This window comes from Monodelphis domestica, chromosome 1 (genome assembly GCF_027887165.1).
Source record: "Monodelphis domestica isolate mMonDom1 chromosome 1, mMonDom1.pri, whole genome shotgun sequence".
Classification (NCBI taxonomy): domain Eukaryota; kingdom Metazoa; phylum Chordata; class Mammalia; order Didelphimorphia; family Didelphidae; genus Monodelphis; species Monodelphis domestica.
In genome coordinates this window covers 667430379-667455441 of record NC_077227.1, presented here as the reverse complement: position 1 = coordinate 667455441, position 25063 = coordinate 667430379, and the positions used below count along the sequence as shown (strand labels likewise).

General features: G+C 49.2%; 6 protein-coding genes across 6 annotated transcripts; all 6 read right to left on the bottom strand.

Moving 5' to 3' along the window:
* Positions 1-1516: 1516 nt before the first annotated feature.
* Positions 1517-3004, bottom strand: LOC130457350 (YTH domain-containing protein 1-like; the record flags this gene model as incomplete). The annotated part of the gene is made up of 1 exon (XM_056818092.1): positions 1517-3004. A coding segment is annotated over one exon (1488 nt), but the record flags the coding sequence as incomplete, so codon positions are not given.
* A 2452-nt stretch (positions 3005-5456) lies between these two features.
* On the bottom strand, positions 5457-6944 carry LOC130457349 (YTH domain-containing protein 1-like; the record flags this gene model as incomplete). Its single annotated transcript, XM_056818079.1, has 2 exons — positions 5457-6631; positions 6686-6944. Coding segments are annotated over 2 exons (1434 nt in total), but the record flags the coding sequence as incomplete, so codon positions are not given.
* Positions 6945-9425: 2481 nt separating this feature from the next.
* On the bottom strand, positions 9426-10913 carry LOC130457347 (YTH domain-containing protein 1-like; the record flags this gene model as incomplete). Its single annotated transcript, XM_056818075.1, has 2 exons — positions 9426-10600; positions 10655-10913. Coding segments are annotated over 2 exons (1434 nt in total), but the record flags the coding sequence as incomplete, so codon positions are not given.
* Positions 10914-13377: 2464 nt separating this feature from the next.
* Positions 13378-14865, bottom strand: LOC130457346 (YTH domain-containing protein 1-like; the record flags this gene model as incomplete). Its single annotated transcript, XM_056818068.1, has 2 exons — positions 13378-14552; positions 14607-14865. Coding segments are annotated over 2 exons (1434 nt in total), but the record flags the coding sequence as incomplete, so codon positions are not given.
* Positions 14866-17327: 2462 nt separating this feature from the next.
* On the bottom strand, positions 17328-18815 carry LOC130457342 (YTH domain-containing protein 1-like; the record flags this gene model as incomplete). The annotated part of the gene is made up of 2 exons (XM_056818065.1): positions 17328-18502; positions 18557-18815. Coding segments are annotated over 2 exons (1434 nt in total), but the record flags the coding sequence as incomplete, so codon positions are not given.
* Positions 18816-21261: 2446 nt separating this feature from the next.
* LOC130457340 (YTH domain-containing protein 1-like) lies at positions 21262-22749 on the bottom strand (the record flags this gene model as incomplete). Its single annotated transcript, XM_056818058.1, has 2 exons — positions 21262-22436; positions 22491-22749. Coding segments are annotated over 2 exons (1434 nt in total), but the record flags the coding sequence as incomplete, so codon positions are not given.
* Positions 22750-25063: the final 2314 nt, after the last annotated feature.

Here is a 25063-nt window from a genome sequence, read left to right as displayed (position 1 = left end):
AGGTGTGAACTCATGAGCTTGACTGTATCAGAGGCAGAAAATCCACATCCCTCTCTCAGCCCCCTGTTCTCTCTCTCAATTATACACATCCAGGTTCCCTTTGTAAACCTTAAAATTTCTTAGACTTGTGAATGTTGGAAATTTCACCATTGGAAGGTTTCATGCCTGTAAGGAATTTCCTACTGATAGTGGGAACTCTACTGGAATGTGAATCCCATTGGCAAGGGAGGTTCCCCCTCCTCCCTTCTTAAGATTACTTTAGGACAGAAACCTTTTGCTGAACAATGGAAAGGGCTGCAGCAGAGATCAAAATTTAATTATTCCAATCTCCACCCTACTCAGGGTAACAGGATTTAGGAAGGGCTGTAGCAAAGGATCAAGATTTAATTATTTGAGAATATGACCTTCAACAGACATGTGCAAAGCCACAGACCTCTGGGCGGTCCTGGGTTAAGCTAGAGCCACCATTGGCACAGGGAAGACATGGACAGTGATTGGTAGATGTGAGAACTGAGGGGAGGGAACTTGGATGGTTTCCTTAAAGATAGGGGGGTCTGAGGACTGAGGGGTGGTTGGAGAGGTTTTGCTCTGAGAGGTTGTGCTCTGAGAAGCTTGCTCTGAAGGAAGCTGGAGGTGGAGGCCCCTGAGACTGTGTCTCCATTTTGGTCACGTGAGTGATAGGGACTGATCTCTTTTCTTTGCCTCAGCTATCTAAGGGCTTGGGCCTTTTGGCCCAGCCAAAACAGAGGGGGTATTTAAGCCCTATTCCTTTCTCTCCCCTTTCTCTCTCCCTCTCTCTCTCTCTAATACCTTTCTTCCTCCTGTCTGTAATTAAACTCCATAAAAGGTTGACTGCTGACTTGAGTTTTCATTTAGGAATTACATAGCTGAATTCCTTGGCGACCTTAAATTAATATGTATCAGTCTCTTAAAGAGATTTCCTTGTCACACCTTTGGTTAATAGGCCCCATGGATGGACACGCCGAGCATGATGGACGGGATTGTTCCTTCCTAGGGTTGCTTTTGTTTCCGTCGCCCTGAGCTCATAACTGCCTCTTACACACATCCTGGTCGGTTGTTTACTGGGTCCGAGGGCGTGTCCAGGGCTTGTATCGGGAGAAAATCAGAGGATACGGGGGCTTCCTAGTAGATTGATGTCCGTTGTCGAAGGACCTTGGGGAGGAGCCAGCTCAGGATCAGTTGGAAGAATCCCTTGGAGAGAATAGGGGTACAGTAGGATCCGCCAGCCGTTCCTACATAATTCATCTGTGGGTGGTGAGCTGAGAAGGAGAATGGAGGCTAGAGGAATCTGGATGTGAGACAGATGAGGCGGTCAGAGGAAGAGAGGCAGGAATCAAGACTCAGAGACCACAACTTAAAACACCTGCGGTGTGGCAAGCTCCGTATTTATTTACCTCTCTAGAAAGGGAAAGCAAGTGGAGAAATTAGAAGTATGAGAAACAAGAGCACAGGCGTGGAGCTGCGAACTCCGGGACATCCTCCGTGGGCCAGGTGGTCAGGAGATGAATGGAAGATGTTCGGGGCAGCTGCATCGCGTCAGTCTCCTCTCCCGTCTTCTCCTCTCTCTTCTCTCCTCGTCTCTCCTCCTCTCTCGCCATTCACGCGCCTCCCTGTCTCTCCGGCCATATGGGGAACTATCACATTCTCCGGGTCGATCCCATTCACGGGGTCTCCGTCTCTGAGAGCCAAAGATAGCTCGTGTTTCACGCAGGAAGTCCTCTACGCGCCTATCAGAATCACATGCTGGTTGACCTCTGTGTCTTGCTTCCTGTGGCACAGGTCGACGTCCTGACCGAGAGTCCTGGAAAGGGAGAGCACGCTGCTGGTGGCCAGCGCGGTAGGAAGGCTGTCCCCTTCCTCGACCAGGGGACATGTCCCGCATTGGCCTTGGTGGCCTGCTGTTGTGAAATGCTCTCAGGTCATCCTCGTAGGAGCCCTTCATGAAAACACCTCTGGCAACTCCTGAAAATCTTCTGTCCGCTGCTGGATGGCGTGCGTCCTCCCTACGCGCTGGTCTCTCACGAAACCCAGGGGCGTAGTCCATCCTCGGTCTCTTCCTGCTGTTATGAACCTCGTCATCTTCTGACCGACGACGCCTTCTCGCATCCCGGTCCGCTTCTCGGCGGGGTGGAAGTCCTCTGGAACGCAAGGGTGAAAGCACTCTTACCTGGTGGTGCCTGTCACCCATGACCTGATACAGGTCAACGCCTTCATCGGGGGGAAAGAGGAGACATAGCTCCGTTGCACATTCGAGGTCAACTTCCTGACCGTCACGTCCAATTTTAACTGGCTTATGTCCATTCAAAGCGTTGGTAAGGTGAACACATTTGGTGAAGGGCAATTCGTGCCTGCAAATCCAGGCAATTCTGAAGACCCCTCCAAGGGTCTTAAGATTCATGCCTTCAGGCAAAACCCAATGTATAGGAGGTCCTCCGTGGTGGGATTCTGAACAGAGTCTCGCAAAGCCTTGAAAAGCTCCACTCTCTGTCACGGAAAATATCAAAATGACATTTCTTGCAGATCGGAATGCAGCATTCAGTTTCTTTTCATTTGCTGGCAGGGTCGACCATATACCCCTGGCTTTGGCAAGGGAGATGTTTTCACGGTTGCTGCTCTTTATGAGGAAGAATCTCGCATCCCGCAGAATATATCGAAGCCTCCTCGTGGGGTCTTCCGGAACAGCAGCAACGGAAGATGATGATCTCTTGTGCTTGCTTCGCGGACCTGCAGATGATTCCGATGCACAACTTGGACTTCTGCGAAAAACAATTGAAGCTATGCCTCGGGCTCTCTTCCTTCCTTGCTTTTTCTCCTCTGATCCATCAGTGCTAGAACCAGCGGCGGCTGACCCTTCTGGGAAAGATAGAGTCTCAGAAAAAGAGCCACCGGCTTCGCTTCGAAGATCCCGGGCGCTTCTCTCTTCGGGCTCTTCCTGCTCCCCTCCATCTTCTTCATCTTTTCTCGCAGCATCCCTCTCTTCCTCTTCTCCCACTCCTTCCGCCTCGTTCCTTCTGCCCTTTCCACTCTCTTCTTCGGAACAGTTCCTGCTGCCGATCTCACGGTCATATTCCACACAGCCTGATTCTTCTTTGGAAGGCAGCTGGGACCTGCTGTGCCACCTATCAACATCCTGCCCAAGGCTCTGGGAGCCGTCCGCTGTGGAAGACTCAGACCTGCTTTGCACGCGCCTTTTCCCGACTGCAGTCTGTTCACGTGGACTTCCACATGGCTCTGTGCTCATAGGTGAGCCAGGTGGCTCTGGAGTCAATTCTCGGGACCACTCAGGGGATTCTTGACTCTCGCGTTGGGTAGTTTCCATTCGATCACATCTTCTTTTGGAGGCCCGTTCCTCATTTTCATCTTGTTCCATTTCAGGGTGACACAAAGAGTCATCCTGATCGTATGCCTCTCCTAAGATATAGTCCAAAACATTAAAATCTCCATCTTTCTCATCCCGATTGCTGGCGGCCATCACCCCAGCTGAGGAGATCAATGAATGAAAAAATAAATAAATAAATAAATGAATGAATGAATGAATGAATTAATAAATAAATGAATGAATAAATAGATATAAAAATAAATAAAAGAATGATTGGATCAAAAAAAAAAAGAAAAAGAAAAAAACCCTGTGGTTTTTTTGTTTCCTCCTTTTTTTTTTCAATTATTTCTTTCTTTCTTGTTTTGCCTCTTGGTTGAGCTTCCAAAGGTAATGCCCGGTTTGTTCTGGGTAGAGGAGAGGTCACCTCCCTGGATCCGCAGATGAGGACTCCAGTGATCCCAAATGAGGGAGATGCCTGACAGCCGACTATATAGAGGAGCTGGCAGGGAGGCCAGGAGTTCTCACCCTTGTGTCCGGAGTTCACACCTTGGGAATATGTGTGAACTTTTTTCTCCATTTGGGGGCAAGAGGAGAAGGTGTGAACTCATGAGCTTGACTGTATCAGAGGCAGAAAATCCACATCCCTCTCTCAGCCCCCTGTTCTCTCTCTCAATTATACACATCCAGGTTCCCTTTGTAAACCTTAAAATTTCTTAGACTTGTGAATGTTGGAAATTTCACCATTGGAAGGTTTCATGCCTGTAAGGAATTTCCTACTGATAGTGGGAACTCTACTGGAATGTGAATCCCATTGGCAAGGGAGGTTCCCCCTCCTCCCTTCTTAAGATTACTTTAGGACAGAAACCTTTTGCTGAACAATGAATGGAAAGGGCTGCAGCAGAGATCAAAATTTAATTATTCCAATCTCCACCCTACTCAGGGTAACAGGATTTAGGAAGGGCTGTAGCAAAGGATCAAGATTTAATTATTTGAGAATATGACCTTCAACAGACATGTGCAAAGCCACAGACCTCTGGGCGGTCCTGGGTTAAGCTAGAGCCACCATTGGCACAGGGAAGACATGGACAGTGATTGGTAGATGTGAGAACTGAGGGGAGGGAACTTGGATGGTTTCCTTAAAGATAGGGGGGTCTGAGGACTGAGGGGTGGTTGGAGAGGTTTTGCTCTGAGAGGTTGTGCTCTGAGAAGCTTGCTCTGAAGGAAGCTGGAGGTGGAGGCCCCTGAGACTGTGTCTCCATTTTGGTCACGTGAGTGATAGGGACTGATCTCTTTTCTTTGCCTCAGCTATCTAAGGGCTTGGGCCTTTTGGCCCAGCCAAAACAGAGGGGGTATTTAAGCCCTATTCCTTTCTCTCCCCTTTCTCTCTCCCTCTCTCTCTCTCTCTAATACCTTTCTTCCTCCTGTCTGTAATTAAACTCCATAAAAGGTTGACTGCTGACTTGAGTTTTCATTTAGGAATTACATAGCTGAATTCCTTGGCGACCTTAAATTAATATGTATCAGTCTCTTAAAGAGATTTCCTTGTCACACCTTTGGTTAATAGGCCCCATGGATGGACACGCCGAGCATGATGGACGGGATTGTTCCTTCCTAGGGTTGCTTTTGTTTCCGTCGCCCTGAGCTCATAACTGCCTCTTACACACATCCTGGTCGGTTGTTTACTGGGTCCGAGGGCGTGTCCAGGGCTTGTATCGGGAGAAAATCAGAGGATACGGGGGCTTCCTAGTAGATTGATGTCCGTTGTCGAAGGACCTTGGGGAGGAGCCAGCTCAGGATCAGTTGGAAGAATCCCTTGGAGAGAATAGGGGTACAGTAGGATCCGCCAGCCGTTCCTACATAATTCATCTGTGGGTGGTGAGCTGAGAAGGAGAATGGAGGCTAGAGGAATCTGGATGTGAGACAGATGAGGCGGTCAGAGGAAGAGAGGCAGGAATCAAGACTCAGAGACCACAACTTAAAACACCTGCGGTGTGGCAAGCTCCGTATTTATTTACCTCTCTAGAAAGGGAAAGCAAGTGGAGAAATTAGAAGTATGAGAAACAAGAGCACAGGCGTGGAGCTGCGAACTCCGGGACATCCTCCGTGGGCCAGGTGGTCAGGAGATGAATGGAAGATGTTCGGGGCAGCTGCATCGCGTCAGTCTCCTCTCCCGTCTTCTCCTCTCTCTTCTCTCCTCGTCTCTCCTCCTCTCTCGCCATTCACGCGCCTCCCTGTCTCTCCGGCCATATGGGGAACTATCACATTCTCCGGGTCGATCCCATTCACGGGGTCTCCGTCTCTGAGAGCCAAAGATAGCTCGTGTTTCACGCAGGAAGTCCTCTACGCGCCTATCAGAATCACATGCTGGTTGACCTCTGTGTCTTGCTTCCTGTGGCACAGGTCGACGTCCTGACCGAGAGTCCTGGAAAGGGAGAGCACGCTGCTGGTGGCCAGCGCGGTAGGAAGGCTGTCCCCTTCCTCGACCAGGGGACATGTCCCGCATTGGCCTTGGTGGCCTGCTGTTGTGAAATGCTCTCAGGTCATCCTCGTAGGAGCCCTTCATGAAAACACCTCTGGCAACTCCTGAAAATCTTCTGTCCGCTGCTGGATGGCGTGCGTCCTCCCTACGCGCTGGTCTCTCACGAAACCCAGGGGCGTAGTCCATCCTCGGTCTCTTCCTGCTGTTATGAACCTCGTCATCTTCTGACCGACGACGCCTTCTCGCATCCCGGTCCGCTTCTCGGCGGGGTGGAAGTCCTCTGGAACGCAAGGGTGAAAGCACTCTTACCTGGTGGTGCCTGTCACCCATGACCTGATACAGGTCAACGCCTTCATCGGGGGGAAAGAGGAGACATAGCTCCGTTGCACATTCGAGGTCAACTTCCTGACCGTCACGTCCAATTTTAACTGGCTTATGTCCATTCAAAGCGTTGGTAAGGTGAACACATTTGGTGAAGGGCAATTCGTGCCTGCAAATCCAGGCAATTCTGAAGACCCCTCCAAGGGTCTTAAGATTCATGCCTTCAGGCAAAACCCAATGTATAGGAGGTCCTCCGTGGTGGGATTCTGAACAGAGTCTCGCAAAGCCTTGAAAAGCTCCACTCTCTGTCACGGAAAATATCAAAATGACATTTCTTGCAGATCGGAATGCAGCATTCAGTTTCTTTTCATTTGCTGGCAGGGTCGACCATATACCCCTGGCTTTGGCAAGGGAGATGTTTTCACGGTTGCTGCTCTTTATGAGGAAGAATCTCGCATCCCGCAGAATATATCGAAGCCTCCTCGTGGGGTCTTCCGGAACAGCAGCAATGGAAGATGATGATCTCTTGTGCTTGCCTCGCGGACCTGCAGATGATTCCGATGCACAACTTGGACTTCTGCGAAAAACAATTGAAGCTATGCCTCGGGCTCTCTTCCTTCCTTGCTTTTTCTCCTCTGATCCATCAGTGCTAGAACCAGCGGTGGCTGACCCTTCTGGGAAAGATAGAGTCTCAGAAAAAGAGCCACCGGCTTCGCTTCGAAGATCCCGGGCGCTTCTCTCTTCGGGCTCTTCCTGCTCCCCTCCATCTTCTTCATCTTTTCTCGCAGCATCCCTCTCTTCCTCTTCTCCCACTCCTTCCGCCTCGTTCCTTCTGCCCTTTCCACTCTCTTCTTCGGAACAGTTCCTGCTGCCGATCTCACGGTCATATTCCACACAGCCTGATTCTTCTTTGGAAGGCAGCTGGGACCTGCTGTGCCACCTATCAACATCCTGCCCAAGGCTCTGGGAGCCGTCCGCTGTGGAAGACTCAGACCTGCTTTGCACGCGCCTTTTCCCGACTGCAGTCTGTTCACGTGGACTTCCACATGGCTCTGTGCTCATAGGTGAGCCAGGTGGCTCTGGAGTCAATTCTCGGGACCACTCAGGGGATTCTTGACTCTCGCGTTGGGTAGTTTCCATTCGATCACATCTTCTTTTGGAGGCCCGTTCCTCATTTTCATCTTGTTCCATTTCAGGGTGACACAAAGAGTCATCCTGATCGTATGCCTCTCCTAAGATATAGTCCAAAACATTAAAATCTCCATCTTTCTCATCCCGATTGCTGGCGGCCATCACCCCAGCTGAGGAGATCAATGAATGAAAAAATAAATAAATAAATAAATATATAAATAAATAAATAAATAAATAAATAAATGAATAAATAAATGAATGAATTAATTAATAAATAAATGAATGAATAAATAGATATAAAAATAAATAAAAGAATGATTGGATCAAAAAAAAAAAGAAAAAGAAAAAACCCTGTGGTTTTTTTGTTTCCTCCTTTTTTTTTTCAATTATTTCTTTCTTTCTTGTTTTGCCTCTTGGTTGAGCTTCCAAAGGTAATGCCCGGTTTGTTCTGGGTAGAGGAGAGGTCACCTCCCTGGATCCGCAGATGAGGACTCCAGTGATCCCAAATGAGGGAGATGCCTGACAGCCGACTATATAGAGGAGCTGGCAGGGAGGCCAGGAGTTCTCACCCTTGTGTCCGGAGTTCACACCTTGGGAATATGTGTGAACTTTTTTCTCCATTTGGGGGCAAGAGGAGAAGGTGTGAACTCATGAGCTTGACTGTATCAGAGGCAGAAAATCCACATCCCTCTCTCAGCCCCCTGTTCTCTCTCTCAATTATACACATCCAGGTTCCCTTTGTAAACCTTAAAATTTCTTAGACTTGTGAATGTTGGAAATTTCACCATTGGAAGGTTTCATGCTTGTAAGGAATTTCCTACTGATAGTGGGAACTCTACTGGAATGTGAATCCCATTGGCAAGGGAGGTTCCCCCTCCTCCCTTCTTAAGATTACTTTAGGACAGAAACCTTTTGCTGAACAATGGAAAGGGCTGCAGCAGAGATAAAAATTTAATTATTCCAATCTCCACCCTACTCAGGGTAACAGGATTTAGGAAGGGCTGTAGCAAAGGATCAAGATTTAATTATTTGAGAATATGACCTTCAACAGACATGTGCAAAGCCACAGACCTCTGGGCGGTCCTGGGTTAAGCTAGAGCCACCATTGGCACAGGGAAGACATGGACAGTGATTGGTAGATGTGAGAACTGAGGGGAGGGAACTTGGATGGTTTCCTTAAAGATAGGGGGGTCTGAGGACTGAGGGGTGGTTGGAGAGGTTTTGCTCTGAGAGGTTGTGCTCTGAGAAGCTTGCTCTGAAGGAAGCTGGAGGTGGAGGCCCCTGAGACTGTGTCTCCATTTTGGTCACGTGAGTGATAGGGACTGATCTCTTTTCTTTGCCTCAGCTATCTAAGGGCTTGGGCCTTTTGGCCCAGCCAAAACAGAGGGGGTATTTAAGCCCTATTCCTTTCTCTCCCCTTTCTCTCTCCCTCTCTCTCTCTCTAATACCTTTCTTCCTCCTGTCTGTAATTAAACTCCATAAAAGGTTGACTGCTGACTTGAGTTTTCATTTAGGAATTACATAGCTGAATTCCTTGGCGACCTTAAATTAATATGTATCAGTCTCTTAAAGAGATTTCCTTGTCACACCTTTGGTTAATAGGCCCCATGGATGGACACGCCGAGCATGATGGACGGGATTGTTCCTTCCTAGGGTTGCTTTTGTTTCCGTCGCCCTGAGCTCATAACTGCCTCTTACACACATCCTGGTCGGTTGTTTACTGGGTCCGAGGGCGTGTCCAGGGCTTGTATCGGGAGAAAATCAGAGGATACGGGGGCTTCCTAGTAGATTGATGTCCGTTGTCGAAGGACCTTGGGGAGGAGCCAGCTCAGGATCAGTTGGAAGAATCCCTTGGAGAGAATAGGGGTACAGTAGGATCCGCCAGCCGTTCCTACATAATTCATCTGTGGGTGGTGAGCTGAGAAGGAGAATGGAGGCTAGAGGAATCTGGATGTGAGACAGATGAGGCGGTCAGAGGAAGAGAGGCAGGAATCAAGACTCAGAGACCACAACTTAAAACACCTGCGGTGTGGCAAGCTCCGTATTTATTTACCTCTCTAGAAAGGGAAAGCAAGTGGAGAAATTAGAAGTATGAGAAACAAGAGCACAGGCGTGGAGCTGCGAACTCCGGGACATCCTCCGTGGGCCAGGTGGTCAGGAGATGAATGGAAGATGTTCGGGGCAGCTGCATCGCGTCAGTCTCCTCTCCCGTCTTCTCCTCTCTCTTCTCTCCTCGTCTCTCCTCCTCTCTCGCCATTCACGCGCCTCCCTGTCTCTCCGGCCATATGGGGAACTATCACATTCTCCGGGTCGATCCCATTCACGGGGTCTCCGTCTCTGAGAGCCAAAGATAGCTCGTGTTTCACGCAGGAAGTCCTCTACGCGCCTATCAGAATCACATGCTGGTTGACCTCTGTGTCTTGCTTCCTGTGGCACAGGTCGACGTCCTGACCGAGAGTCCTGGAAAGGGAGAGCACGCTGCTGGTGGCCAGCGCGGTAGGAAGGCTGTCCCCTTCCTCGACCAGGGGACATGTCCCGCATTGGCCTTGGTGGCCTGCTGTTGTGAAATGCTCTCAGGTCATCCTCGTAGGAGCCCTTCATGAAAACACCTCTGGCAACTCCTGAAAATCTTCTGTCCGCTGCTGGATGGCGTGCGTCCTCCCTACGCGCTGGTCTCTCACGAAACCCAGGGGCGTAGTCCATCCTCGGTCTCTTCCTGCTGTTATGAACCTCGTCATCTTCTGACCGACGACGCCTTCTCGCATCCCGGTCCGCTTCTCGGCGGGGTGGAAGTCCTCTGGAACGCAAGGGTGAAAGCACTCTTACCTGGTGGTGCCTGTCACCCATGACCTGATACAGGTCAACGCCTTCATCGGGGGGAAAGAGGAGACATAGCTCCGTTGCACATTCGAGGTCAACTTCCTGACCGTCACGTCCAATTTTAACTGGCTTATGTCCATTCAAAGCGTTGGTAAGGTGAACACATTTGGTGAAGGGCAATTCGTGCCTGCAAATCCAGGCAATTCTGAAGACCCCTCCAAGGGTCTTAAGATTCATGCCTTCAGGCAAAACCCAATGTATAGGAGGTCCTCCGTGGTGGGATTCTGAACAGAGTCTCGCAAAGCCTTGAAAAGCTCCACTCTCTGTCACGGAAAATATCAAAATGACATTTCTTGCAGATCGGAATGCAGCATTCAGTTTCTTTTCATTTGCTGGCAGGGTCGACCATATACCCCTGGCTTTGGCAAGGGAGATGTTTTCACGGTTGCTGCTCTTTATGAGGAAGAATCTCGCATCCCGCAGAATATATCGAAGCCTCCTCGTGGGGTCTTCCGGAACAGCAGCAATGGAAGATGATGATCTCTTGTGCTTGCCTCGCGGACCTGCAGATGATTCCGATGCACAACTTGGACTTCTGCGAAAAACAATTGAAGCTATGCCTCGGGCTCTCTTCCTTCCTTGCTTTTTCTCCTCTGATCCATCAGTGCTAGAACCAGCGGTGGCTGACCCTTCTGGGAAAGATAGAGTCTCAGAAAAAGAGCCACCGGCTTCGCTTCGAAGATCCCGGGCGCTTCTCTCTTCGGGCTCTTCCTGCTCCCCTCCATCTTCTTCATCTTTTCTCGCAGCATCCCTCTCTTCCTCTTCTCCCACTCCTTCCGCCTCGTTCCTTCTGCCCTTTCCACTCTCTTCTTCGGAACAGTTCCTGCTGCCGATCTCACGGTCATATTCCACACAGCCTGATTCTTCTTTGGAAGGCAGCTGGGACCTGCTGTGCCACCTATCAACATCCTGCCCAAGGCTCTGGGAGCCGTCCGCTGTGGAAGACTCAGACCTGCTTTGCACGCGCCTTTTCCCGACTGCAGTCTGTTCACGTGGACTTCCACATGGCTCTGTGCTCATAGGTGAGCCAGGTGGCTCTGGAGTCAATTCTCGGGACCACTCAGGGGATTCTTGACTCTTGCGTTGGGTAGTTTCCATTCGATCACATCTTCTTTTGGAGGCCCGTTCCTCATTTTCATCTTGTTCCATTTCAGGGTGACACAAAGAGTCATCCTGATCGTATGCCTCTCCTAAGATATAGTCCAAAACATTAAAATCTCCATCTTTCTCATCCCGATTGCTGGCGGCCATCACCCCAGCTGAGGAGATCAATGAATGAAAAAATAAATAAATAAATTAATTAATTAATTAATTAATTAATTAATTAATTAATAAATCAATAAATGAATGAATAAATGAATGAATAGATATAAAAATAAATAAAAGAATGATTGGATCAAAAAAAAAGAAAAAGAAAAAAACCCTGTGGTTTTTTTGTTTCCTCCTTTTTTTTTTCAATTATTTCTTTCTTTCTTGTTTTGCCTCTTGGTTGAGCTTCCAAAGGTAATGCCCGGTTTGTTCTGGGTAGAGTAGAGGTCACCTCCCTGGATCCGCAGATGAGGACTCCAGTGATCCCAAATGAGGGAGATGCCTGACAGCCGACTATATAGAGGAGCTGGCAGGGAGGCCAGGAGTTCTCACCCTTGTGTCCGGAGTTCACACCTTGGGAATATGTGTGAACTTTTTTCTCCATTTGGGGGCAAGAGGAGAAGGTGTGAACTCATGAGCTTGACTGTATCAGAGGCAGAAAATACACATCCCTCTCTCAGCCCCCTGTTCTCTCTCTCAATTATACACATCCAGGTTCCCTTTGTAAACCTTAAAATTTCTTAGACTTGTGAATGTTGGAAATTTCACCATTGGAAGGTTTCATGCTTGTAAGGAATTTCCTACTGATAGTGGGAACTCTACTGGAATGTGAATCCCATTGGCAAGGGAGGTTCCCCCTCCTCCCTTCTTAAGATTACTTTAGGACAGAAACCTTTTGCTGAACAATGGAAAGGGCTGCAGCAGAGATCAAAATTTAATTATTCCAATCTCCACCCTACTCAGGGTAACAGGATTTAGGAAGGGCTGTAGCAAAGGATCAAGATTTAATTATTTGAGAATATGACCTTCAACAGACATGTGCAAAGCCACAGACCTCTGGGCGGTCCTGGGTTAAGCTAGAGCCACCATTGGCACAGGGAAGACATGGACAGTGATTGGTAGATGTGAGAACTGAGGGGAGGGAACTTGGATGGTTTCCTTAAAGATAGGGGGGTCTGAGGACTGAGGGGTGGTTGGAGAGGTTTTGCTCTGAGAGGTTGTGCTCTGAGAAGCTTGCTCTGAAGGAAGCTGGAGGTGGAGGCCCCTGAGACTGTGTCTCCATTTTGGTCACGTGAGTGATAGGGACTGATCTCTTTTCTTTGCCTCAGCTATCTAAGGGCTTGGGCCTTTTGGCCCAGCCTAAACAGAGGGGGTATTTAAGCCCTATTCCTTTCTCTCCCCTTTCTCTCTCCCTCTCTCTCTCTCTAATACCTTTCTTCCTCCTGTCTGTAATTAAACTCCATAAAAGGTTGACTGCTGACTTGAGTTTTCATTTAGGAATTACATAGCTGAATTCCTTGGCGACCTTAAATTAATATGTATCAGTCTCTTAAAGAGATTTCCTTGTCACACCTTTGGTTCATAGGCCCCATGGATGGACACGCCGAGCATGATGGACGGGATTGTTCCTTCCTAGGGTTGCTTTTGTTTCCGTCGCCCTGAGCTCATAACTGCCTCTTACACACATCCTGGTCGGTTGTTTACTGGGTCCGAGGGCGTGTCCAGGGCTTGTATCGGGAGAAAATCAGAGGATACGGGGGCTTCCTAGTAGATTGATGTCCGTTGTCGAAGGACCTTGGGGAGGAGCCAGCTCAGGATCAGTTGGAAGAATCCCTTGGAGAGAATAGGGGTACAGTAGGATCCGCCAGCCGTTCCTACATAATTCATCTGTGGGTGGTGAGCTGAGAAGGAGAATGGAGGCTAGAGGAATCTGGATGTGAGACAGATGAGGCGGTCAGAGGAAGAGAGGCAGGAATCAAGACTCAGAGACCACAACTTAAAACACCTGCGGTGTGGCAAGCTCCGTATTTATTTACCTCTCTAGAAAGGGAGAGCAAGTGGAGAAATTAGAAGTATGAGAAACAAGAGCACAGGCGTGGAGCTGCGAACTCCGGGACATCCTCCGTGGGCCAGGTGGTCAGGAGATGAATGGAAGATGTTCGGGGCAGCTGCATCGCGTCAGTCTCCTCTCCCGTCTTCTCCTCTCTCTTCTCTCCTCGTCTCTCCTCCTCTCTCGCCATTCACGCGCCTCCCTGTCTCTCCGGCCATATGGGGAACTATCACATTCTCCGGGTCGATCCCATTCACGGGGTCTCCGTCTCTGAGAGCCAAAGATAGCTCGTGTTTCACGCAGGAAGTCCTCTACGCGCCTATCAGAATCACATGCTGGTTGACCTCTGTGTCTTGCTTCCTGTGGCACAGGTCGACGTCCTGACCGAGAGTCCTGGAAAGGGAGAGCACGCTGCTGGTGGCCAGCGCGGTAGGAAGGCTGTCCCCTTCCTCGACCAGGGGACATGTCCCGCATTGGCCTTGGTGGCCTGCTGTTGTGAAATGCTCTCAGGTCATCCTCGTAGGAGCCCTTCATGAAAACACCTCTGGCAACTCCTGAAAATCTTCTGTCCGCTGCTGGATGGCGTGCGTCCTCCCTACGCGCTGGTCTCTCACGAAACCCAGGGGCGTAGTCCATCCTCGGTCTCTTCCTGCTGTTATGAACCTCGTCATCTTCTGACCGACGACGCCTTCTCGCATCCCGGTCCGCTTCTCGGCGGGGTGGAAGTCCTCTGGAACGCAAGGGTGAAAGCACTCTTACCTGGTGGTGCCTGTCACCCATGACCTGATACAGGTCAACGCCTTCATCGGGGGGAAAGAGGAGACATAGCTCCGTTGCACATTCGAGGTCAACTTCCTGACCGTCACGTCCAATTTTAACTGGCTTATGTCCATTCAAAGCGTTGGTAAGGTGAACACATTTGGTGAAGGGCAATTCGTGCCTGCAAATCCAGGCAATTCTGAAGACCCCTCCAAGGGTCTTAAGATTCATGCCTTCAGGCAAAACCCAATGTATAGGAGGTCCTCCGTGGTGGGATTCTGAACAGAGTCTCGCAAAGCCTTGAAAAGCTCCACTCTCTGTCACGGAAAATATCAAAATGACATTTCTTGCAGATCGGAATGCAGCATTCAGTTTCTTTTCATTTGCTGGCAGGGTCGACCATATACCCCTGGCTTTGGCAAGGGAGATGTTTTCACGGTTGCTGCTCTTTATGAGGAAGAATCTCGCATCCCGCAGAATATATCGAAGCCTCCTCGTGGGGTCTTCCGGAACAGCAGCAACGGAAGATGATGATCTCTTGTGCTTGCCTCGCGGACCTGCAGATGATTCCGATGCACAACTTGGACTTCTGCGAAAAACAATTGAAGCTATGCCTCGGGCTCTCTTCCTTCCTTGCTTTTTCTCCTCTGATCCATCAGTGCTAGAACCAGCGGCGGCTGACCCTTCTGGGAAAGATAGAGTCTCAGAAAAAGAGCCACCGGCTTCGCTTCGAAGATCCCGGGCGCTTCTCTCTTCGGGCTCTTCCTGCTCCCCTCCATCTTCTTCATCTTTTCTCGCAGCATCCCTCTCTTCCTCTTCTCCCACTCCTTCCGCCTCGTTCCTTCTGCCCTTTCCACTCTCTTCTTCGGAACAGTTCCTGCTGCCGATCTCACGGTCATATTCCACACAGCCTGATTCTTCTTTGGAAGGCAGCTGGGACCTGCTGTGCCACCTATCAACATCCTGCCCAAGGCTCTGGGAGCCGTCCGCTGTGGAAGACTCAGACCTGCTTTGCACGCGCCTTTTCCCGACTGCAGTCTGTTCACGTGGACTTCCACATGGCTCTGTGCTCATAGGTGAGCCAGGTGGCTCTGGAGTCAATTCTCGGGACCACTCAGGGGATTCTTGACTCTCGCGTTGGGTAGTTTCCATTCGATCACATCTTCTTTTGGAGGCCCGTTCCTCATTTTCATCTTGTTCCATTTCAGGGTGACACAAAGAGTCATCCTGATCGTATGCCTCTCCTAAGATATAGTCCAAAACATTAAAATCTCCATCTTTCTCATCCCGATTGCTGGCGGCCATCACCCCAGCTGAGGAGATCAATGAATGAAAAAATAAATAAATAAATAAATAAATAAATAAATGAATGAATGAATGAATGAATTAATAAATAAATGAATGAATAAATAGATATAAAAATAAATAAAAGAATGATTGGATCAAAAAAAAAAGAAAAAGAAAAAAACCCTGTGGTTTTTTTGTTTCCTCCTTTTTTTTTTTCAATTATTTCTTTCTTTCTTGTTTTGCCTCTTGGTTGAGCTTCCAAAGGTAATGCCCGGTTTGTTCTGGGTAGAGGAGAGGTCACCTCCCTGGATCCGCAGATGAGGACTCCAGTGATCCCAAATGAGGGAGATGCCTGACAGCCGACTATATAGAGGAGCTGGCAGGGAGGCCAGGAGTTCTCACCCTTGTGTCCGGAGTTTACACCTTGGGAATATGTGTGAACTTTTTTCTCCATTTGGGGGCAAGAGGAGAAGGTGTGAACTCATGAGCTTGACTGTATCAGAGGCAGAAAATCCACATCCCTCTCTCAGCCCCCTGTTCTCTCTCTCAATTATACACATCCAGGTTCCCTTTGTAAACCTTAAAATTTCTTAGACTTGTGAATGTTGGAAATTTCACCATTGGAAGGTTTCATGCCTGTAAGGAATTTCCTACTGATAGTGGGAACTCTACTGGAATGTGAATCCCATTGGCAAGGGAGGTTCCCCCTCCTCCCTTCTTAAGATTACTTTAGGACAGAAACCTTTTGCTGAACAATGAATGGAAAGGGCTGCAGCAGAGATCAAAATTTAATTATTCCAATCTCCACCCTACTCAGGGTAACAGGATTTAGGAAGGGCTGTAGCAAAGGATCAAGATTTAATTATTTGAGAATATGACCTTCAACAGACATGTGCAAAGCCACAGACCTCTGGGCGGTCCTGGGTTAAGCTAGAGCCACCATTGGCACAGGGAAGACATGGACAGTGATTGGTAGATGTGAGAACTGAGGGGAGGGAACTTGGATGGTTTCCTTAAAGATAGGGGGGTCTGAGGACTGAGGGGTGGTTGGAGAGGTTTTGCTCTGAGAGGTTGTGCTCTGAGAAGCTTGCTCTGAAGGAAGCTGGAGGTGGAGGCCCCTGAGACTGTGTCTCCATTTTGGTCACGTGAGTGATAGGGACTGATCTCTTTTCTTTGCCTCAGCTATCTAAGGGCTTGGGCCTTTTGGCCCAGCCAAAACAGAGGGGGTATTTAAGCCCTATTCCTTTCTCTCCCCTTTCTCTCTCCCTCTCTCTCTCTCTAATACCTTTCTTCCTCCTGTCTGTAATTAAACTCCATAAAAGGTTGACTGCTGACTTGAGTTTTCATTTAGGAATTACATAGCTGAATTCCTTGGCGACCTTAAATTAATATGTATCAGTCTCTTAAAGAGATTTCCTTGTCACACCTTTGGTTAATAGGCCCCATGGATGGACACGCCGAGCATGATGGACGGGATTGTTCCTTCCTAGGGTTGCTTTTGTTTCCGTCGCCCTGAGCTCATAACTGCCTCTTACACACATCCTGGTCGGTTGTTTACTGGGTCCGAGGGCGTGTCCAGGGCTTGTATCGGGAGAAAATCAGAGGATACGGGGGCTTCCTAGTAGATTGATGTCCGTTGTCGAAGGACCTTGGGGAGGAGCCAGCTCAGGATCAGTTGGAAGAATCCCTTGGAGAGAATAGGGGTACAGTAGGATCCGCCAGCCGTTCCTACATAATTCATCTGTGGGTGGTGAGCTGAGAAGGAGAATGGAGGCTAGAGGAATCTGGATGTGAGACAGATGAGGCGGTCAGAGGAAGAGAGGCAGGAATCAAGACTCAGAGACCACAACTTAAAACACCTGCGGTGTGGCAAGCTCCGTATTTATTTACCTCTCTAGAAAGGGAAAGCAAGTGGAGAAATTAGAAGTATGAGAAACAAGAGCACAGGCGTGGAGCTGCGAACTCCGGGACATCCTCCGTGGGCCAGGTGGTCAGGAGATGAATGGAAGATGTTCGGGGCAGCTGCATCGCGTCAGTCTCCTCTCCCGTCTTCTCCTCTCTCTTCTCTCCTCGTCTCTCCTCCTCTCTCGCCATTCACGCGCCTCCCTGTCTCTCCGGCCATATGGGGAACTATCACATTCTCCGGGTCGATCCCATTCACGGGGTCTCCGTCTCTGAGAGCCAAAGATAGCTCGTGTTTCACGCAGGAAGTCCTCTACGCGCCTATCAGAATCACATGCTGGTTGACCTCTGTGTCTTGCTTCCTGTGGCACAGGTCGACGTCCTGACCGAGAGTCCTGGAAAGGGAGAGCACGCTGCTGGTGGCCAGCGCGGTAGGAAGGCTGTCCCCTTCCTCGACCAGGGGACATGTCCCGCATTGGCCTTGGTGGCCTGCTGTTGTGAAATGCTCTCAGGTCATCCTCGTAGGAGCCCTTCATGAAAACACCTCTGGCAACTCCTGAAAATCTTCTGTCCGCTGCTGGATGGCGTGCGTCCTCCCTACGCGCTGGTCTCTCACGAAACCCAGGGGCGTAGTCCATCCTCGGTCTCTTCCTGCTGTTATGAACCTCGTCATCTTCTGACCGACGACGCCTTCTCGCATCCCGGTCCGCTTCTCGGCGGGGTGGAAGTCCTCTGGAACGCAAGGGTGAAAGCACTCTTACCTGGTGGTGCCTGTCACCCATGACCTGATACAGGTCAACGCCTTCATCGGGGGGAAAGAGGAGACATAGCTCCGTTGCACATTCGAGGTCAACTTCCTGACCGTCACGTCCAATTTTAACTGGCTTATGTCCATTCAAAGCGTTGGTAAGGTGAACACATTTGGTGAAGGGCAATTCGTGCCTGCAAATCCAGGCAATTCTGAAGACCCCTCCAAGGGTCTTAAGATTCATGCCTTCAGGCAAAACCCAATGTATAGGAGGTCCTCCGTGGTGGGATTCTGAACAGAGTCTCGCAAAGCCTTGAAAAGCTCCACTCTCTGTCACGGAAAATATCAAAATGACATTTCTTGCAGATCGGAATGCAGCATTCAGTTTCTTTTCATTTGCTGGCAGGGTCGACCATATACCCCTGGCTTTGGCAAGGGAGATGTTTTCACGGTTGCTGCTCTTTATGAGGAAGAATCTCGCATCCCGCAGAATATATCGAAGCCTCCTCGTGGGGTCTTCCGGAACAGCAGCAACGGAAGATGATGATCTCTTGTGCTTGCTTCGCGGACCTGCAGATGATTCCGATGCACAACTTGGACTTCTGCGAAAAACAATTGAAGCTATGCCTCGGGCTCTCTTCCTTCCTTGCTTTTTCTCCTCTGATCCATCAGTGCTAGAACCAGCGGCGGCTGACCCTTCTGGGAAAGATAGAGTCTCAGAAAAAGAGCCACCGGCTTCGCTTCGAAGATCCCGGGCGCTTCTCTCTTCGGGCTCTTCCTGCTCCCCTCCATCTTCTTCATCTTTTCTCGCAGCATCCCTCTCTTCCTCTTCTCCCACTCCTTCCGCCTCGTTCCTTCTGCCCTTTCCACTCTCTTCTTCGGAACAGTTCCTGCTGCCGATCTCACGGTCATATTCCACACAGCCTGATTCTTCTTTGGAAGGCAGCTGGGACCTGCTGTGCCACCTATCAACATCCTGCCCAAGGCTCTGGGAGCCGTCCGCTGTGGAAGACTCAGACCTGCTTTGCACGCGCCTTTTCCCGACTGCAGTCTGTTCACGTGGACTTCCACATGGCTCTGTGCTCATAGGTGAGCCAGGTGGCTCTGGAGTCAATTCTCGGGACCACTCAGGGGATTCTTGACTCTCGCGTTGGGTAGTTTCCATTCGATCACATCTTCTTTTGGAGGCCCGTTCCTCATTTTCATCTTGTTCCATTTCAGGGTGACACAAAGAGTCATCCTGATCGTATGCCTCTCCTAAGATATAGTCCAAAACATTAAAATCTCCATCTTTCTCATCCCGATTGCTGGCGGCCATCACCCCAGCTGAGGAGATCAATGAATGAAAAAATAAATAAATAAATAAATGAATGAATGAATGAATGAATTAATAAATAAATGAATGAATAAATAGATATAAAAATAAATAAAAGAATGATTGGATCAAAAAAAAAAAGAAAAAGAAAAAAACCCTGTGGTTTTTTTGTTTCCTCCTTTTTTTTTTCAATTATTTCTTTCTTTCTTGTTTTGCCTCTTGGTTGAGCTTCCAAAGGTAATGCCCGGTTTGTTCTGGGTAGAGGAGAGGTCACCTCCCTGGATCCGCAGATGAGGACTCCAGTGATCCCAAATGAGGGAGATGCCTGACAGCCGACTATATAGAGGAGCTGGCAGGGAGGCCAGGAGTTCTCACCCTTGTGTCCGGAGTTCACACCTTGGGAATATGTGTGAACTTTTTTCTCCATTTGGGGGCAAGAGGAGAAGGTGTGAACTCATGAGCTTGACTGTATCAGAGGCAGAAAATCCACATCCCTCTCTCAGCCCCCTGTTCTCTCTCTCAATTATACACATCCAGGTTCCCTTTGTAAACCTTAAAATTTCTTAGACTTGTGAATGTTGGAAATTTCACCATTGGAAGGTTTCATGCCTGTAAGGAATTTCCTACTGATAGTGGGAACTCTACTGGAATGTGAATCCCATTGGCAAGGGAGGTTCCCCCTCCTCCCTTCTTAAGATTACTTTAGGACAGAAACCTTTTGCTGAACAATGGAAAGGGCTGCAGCAGAGATCAAAATTTAATTATTCCAATCTCCACCCTACTCAGGGTAACAGGATTTAGGAAGGGCTGTAGCAAAGGATCAAGATTTAATTATTTGAGAATATGACCTTCAACAGACATGTGCAAAGCCACAGACCTCTGGGCGGTCCTGGGTTAAGCTAGAGCCACCATTGGCACAGGGAAGACATGGACAGTGATTGGTAGATGTGAGAACTGAGGGGAGGGAACTTGGATGGTTTCCTTAAAGATAGGGGGGTCTGAGGACTGAGGGGTGGTTGGAGAGGTTTTGCTCTGAGAGGTTGTGCTCTGAGAAGCTTGCTCTGAAGGAAGCTGGAGGTGGAGGCCCCTGAGACTGTGTCTCCATTTTGGTCACGTGAGTGATAGGGACTGATCTCTTTTCTTTGCCTCAGCTATCTAAGGGCTTGGGCCTTTTGGCCCAGCCTAAACAGAGGGGGTATTTAAGCCCTATTCCTTTCTCTCCCCTTTCTCTCTCCCTCTCTCTCTCTCTAATACCTTTCTTCCTCCTGTCTGTAATTAAACTCCATAAAAGGTTGACTGCTGACTTGAGTTTTCATTTAGGAATTACATAGCTGAATTCCTTGGCGACCTTAAATTAATATGTATCAGTCTCTTAAAGAGATTTCCTTGTCACACCTTTGGTTAATAGGCCCCATGGATGGACACGCCGAGCATGATGGACGGGATTGTTCCTTCCTAGGGTTGCTTTTGTTTCCGTCGCCCTGAGCTCATAACTGCCTCTTACACACATCCTGGTCGGTTGTTTACTGGGTCCGAGGGCGTGTCCAGGGCTTGTATCGGGAGAAAATCAGAGGATACGGGGGCTTCCTAGTAGATTGATGTCCGTTGTCGAAGGACCTTGGGGAGGAGCCAGCTCAGGATCAGTTGGAAGAATCCCTTGGAGAGAATAGGGGTACAGTAGGATCCGCCAGCCGTTCCTACATAATTCATCTGTGGGTGGTGAGCTGAGAAGGAGAATGGAGGCTAGAGGAATCTGGATGTGAGACAGATGAGGCGGTCAGAGGAAGAGAGGCAGGAATCAAGACTCAGAGACCACAACTTAAAACACCTGCGGTGTGGCAAGCTCCGTATTTATTTACCTCTCTAGAAAGGGAAAGCAAGTGGAGAAATTAGAAGTATGAGAAACAAGAGCACAGGCGTGGAGCTGCGAACTCCGGGACATCCTCCGTGGGCCAGGTGGTCAGGAGATGAATGGAAGATGTTCGGGGCAGCTGCATCGCGTCAGTCTCCTCTCCCGTCTTCTCCTCTCTCTTCTCTCCTCGTCTCTCCTCCTCTCTCGCCATTCACGCGCCTCCCTGTCTCTCCGGCCATATGGGGAACTATCACATTCTCCGGGTCGATCCCATTCACGGGGTCTCCGTCTCTGAGAGCCAAAGATAGCTCGTGTTTCACGCAGGAAGTCCTCTACGCGCCTATCAGAATCACATGCTGGTTGACCTCTGTGTCTTGCTTCCTGTGGCACAGGTCGACGTCCTGACCGAGAGTCCTGGAAAGGGAGAGCACGCTGCTGGTGGCCAGCGCGGTAGGAAGGCTGTCCCCTTCCTCGACCAGGGGACATGTCCCGCATTGGCCTTGGTGGCCTGCTGTTGTGAAATGCTCTCAGGTCATCCTCGTAGGAGCCCTTCATGAAAACACCTCTGGCAACTCCTGAAAATCTTCTGTCCGCTGCTGGATGGCGTGCGTCCTCCCTACGCGCTGGTCTCTCACGAAACCCAGGGGCGTAGTCCATCCTCGGTCTCTTCCTGCTGTTATGAACCTCGTCATCTTCTGACCGACGACGCCTTCTCGCATCCCGGTCCGCTTCTCGGCGGGGTGGAAGTCCTCTGGAACGCAAGGGTGAAAGCACTCTTACCTGGTGGTGCCTGTCACCCATGACCTGATACAGGTCAACGCCTTCATCGGGGGGAAAGAGGAGACATAGCTCCGTTGCACATTCGAGGTCAACTTCCTGACCGTCACGTCCAATTTTAACTGGCTTATGTCCATTCAAAGCGTTGGTAAGGTGAACACATTTGGTGAAGGGCAATTCGTGCCTGCAAATCCAGGCAATTCTGAAGACCCCTCCAAGGGTCTTAAGATTCATGCCTTCAGGCAAAACCCAATGTATAGGAGGTCCTCCGTGGTGGGATTCTGAACAGAGTCTCGCAAAGCCTTGAAAAGCTCCACTCTCTGTCACGGAAAATATCAAAATGACATTTCTTGCAGATCGGAATGCAGCATTCAGTTTCTTTTCATTTGCTGGCAGGGTCGACCATATACCCCTGGCTTTGGCAAGGGAGATGTTTTCACGGTTGCTGCTCTTTATGAGGAAGAATCTCGCATCCCGCAGAATATATCGAAGCCTCCTCGTGGGGTCTTCCGGAACAGCAGCAACGGAAGATGATGATCTCTTGTGCTTGCTTCGCGGACCTGCAGATGATTCCGATGCACAACTTGGACTTCTGCGAAAAACAATTGAAGCTATGCCTCGGGCTCTCTTCCTTCCTTGCTTTTTCTCCTCTGATCCATCAGTGCTAGAACCAGCGGCGGCTGACCCTTCTGGGAAAGATAGAGTCTCAGAAAAAGAGCCACCGGCTTCGCTTCGAAGATCCCGGGCGCTTCTCTCTTCGGGCTCTTCCTGCTCCCCTCCATCTTCTTCATCTTTTCTCGCAGCATCCCTCTCTTCCTCTTCTCCCACTCCTTCCGCCTCGTTCCTTCTGCCCTTTCCACTCTCTTCTTCGGAACAGTTCCTGCTGCCGATCTCACGGTCATATTCCACACAGCCTGATTCTTCTTTGGAAGGCAGCTGGGACCTGCTGTGCCACCTATCAACATCCTGCCCAAGGCTCTGGGAGCCGTCCGCTGTGGAAGACTCAGACCTGCTTTGCACGCGCCTTTTCCCGACTGCAGTCTGTTCACGTGGACTTCCACATGGCTCTGTGCTCATAGGTGAGCCAGGTGGCTCTGGAGTCAATTCTCGGGACCACTCAGGGGATTCTTGACTCTCGCGTTGGGTAGTTTCCATTCGATCACATCTTCTTTTGGAGGCCCGTTCCTCATTTTCATCTTGTTCCATTTCAGGGTGACACAAAGAGTCATCCTGATCGTATGCCTCTCCTAAGATATAGTCCAAAACATTAAAATCTCCATCTTTCTCATCCCGATTGCTGGCGGCCATCACCCCAGCTGAGGAGATCAATGAATGAAAAAATAAATAAATAAATAAATAAATAAATAAATAAATGAATGAATGAATGAATGAATTAATAAATAAATGAATGAATAAATAGATATAAAAATAAATAAAAGAATGATTGGATCAAAAAAAAAAGAAAAAGAAAAAAACCCTGTGGTTTTTTTGTTTCCTCCTTTTTTTTTCAATTATTTCTTTCTTTCTTGTTTTGCCTCTTGGTTGAGCTTCCAAAGGTAATGCCCGGTTTGTTCTGGGTAGAGGAGAGGTCACCTCCCTGGATCCGCAGATGAGGACTCCAGTGATCCCAAATGAGGGAGATGCCTGACAGCCGACTATATAGAGGAGCTGGCAGGGAGGCCAGGAGTTCTCACCCTTGTGTCCGGAGTTCACACCTTGGGAATATGTGTGAACTTTTTTCTCCATTTGGGGGCAAGAGGAGAAGGTGTGAACTCATGAGCTTGACTGTATCAGAGGCAGAAAATCCACATCCCTCTCTCAGCCCCCTGTTCTCTCTCTCAATTATACACATCCAGGTTCCCTTTGTAAACCTTAAAATTTCTTAGACTTGTGAATGTTGGAAATTTCACCATTGGAAGGTTTCATGCCTGTAAGGAATTTCCTACTGATAGTGGGAACTCTACTGGAATGTGAATCCCATTGGCAAGGGAGGTTCCCCCTCCTCCCTTCTTAAGATTACTTTAGGACAGAAACCTTTTGCTGAACAATGGAAAGGGCTGCAGCAGAGATCAAAATTTAATTATTCCAATCTCCACCCTACTCAGGGTAACAGGATTTAGGAAGGGCTGTAGCAAAGGATCAAGATTTAATTATTTGAGAATATGACCTTCAACAGACATGTGCAAAGCCACAGACCTCTGGGCGGTCCTGGGTTAAGCTAGAGCCACCATTGGCACAGGGAAGACATGGACAGTGATTGGTAGATGTGAGAACTGAGGGGAGGGAACTTGGATGGTTTCCTTAAAGATAGGGGGGTCTGAGGACTGAGGGGTGGTTGGAGAGGTTTTGCTCTGAGAGGTTGTGCTCTGAGAAGCTTGCTCTGAAGGAAGCTGGAGGTGGAGGCCCCTGAGACTGTGTCTCCATTTTGGTCACGTGAGTGATAGGGACTGATCTCTTTTCTTTGCCTCAGCTATCTAAGGGCTTGGGCCTTTTGGCCCAGCCAAAACAGAGGGGGTATTTAAGCCCTATTCCTTTCTCTCCCCTTTCTCTCTCCCTCTCTCTCTCTCTAATACCTTTCTTCCTCCTGTCTGTAATTAAACTCCATAAAAGGTTGACTGCTGACTTGAGTTTTCATTTAGGAATTACATAGCTGAATTCCTTGGCGACCTTAAATTAATATGTATCAGTCTCTTAAAGAGATTTCCTTGTCACACCTTTGGTTAATAGGCCCCATGGATGGACACGCCGAGCATGATGGACGGGATTGTTCCTTCCTAGGGTTGCTTTTGTTTCCGTCGCCCTGAGCTCATAACTGCCTCTTACACACATCCTGGTCGGTTGTTTACTGGGTCCGAGGGCGTGTCCAGGGCTTGTATCGGGAGAAAATCAGAGGATACGGGGGCTTCCTAGTAGATTGATGTCCGTTGTCGAAGGACCTTGGGGAGGAGCCAGCTCAGGATCAGTTGGAAGAATCCCTTGGAGAGAATAGGGGTACAGTAGGATCCGCCAGCCGTTCCTACATAATTCATCTGTGGGTGGTGAGCTGAGAAGGAGAATGGAGGCTAGAGGAATCTGGATGTGAGACAGATGAGGCGGTCAGAGGAAGAGAGGCAGGAATCAAGACTCAGAGACC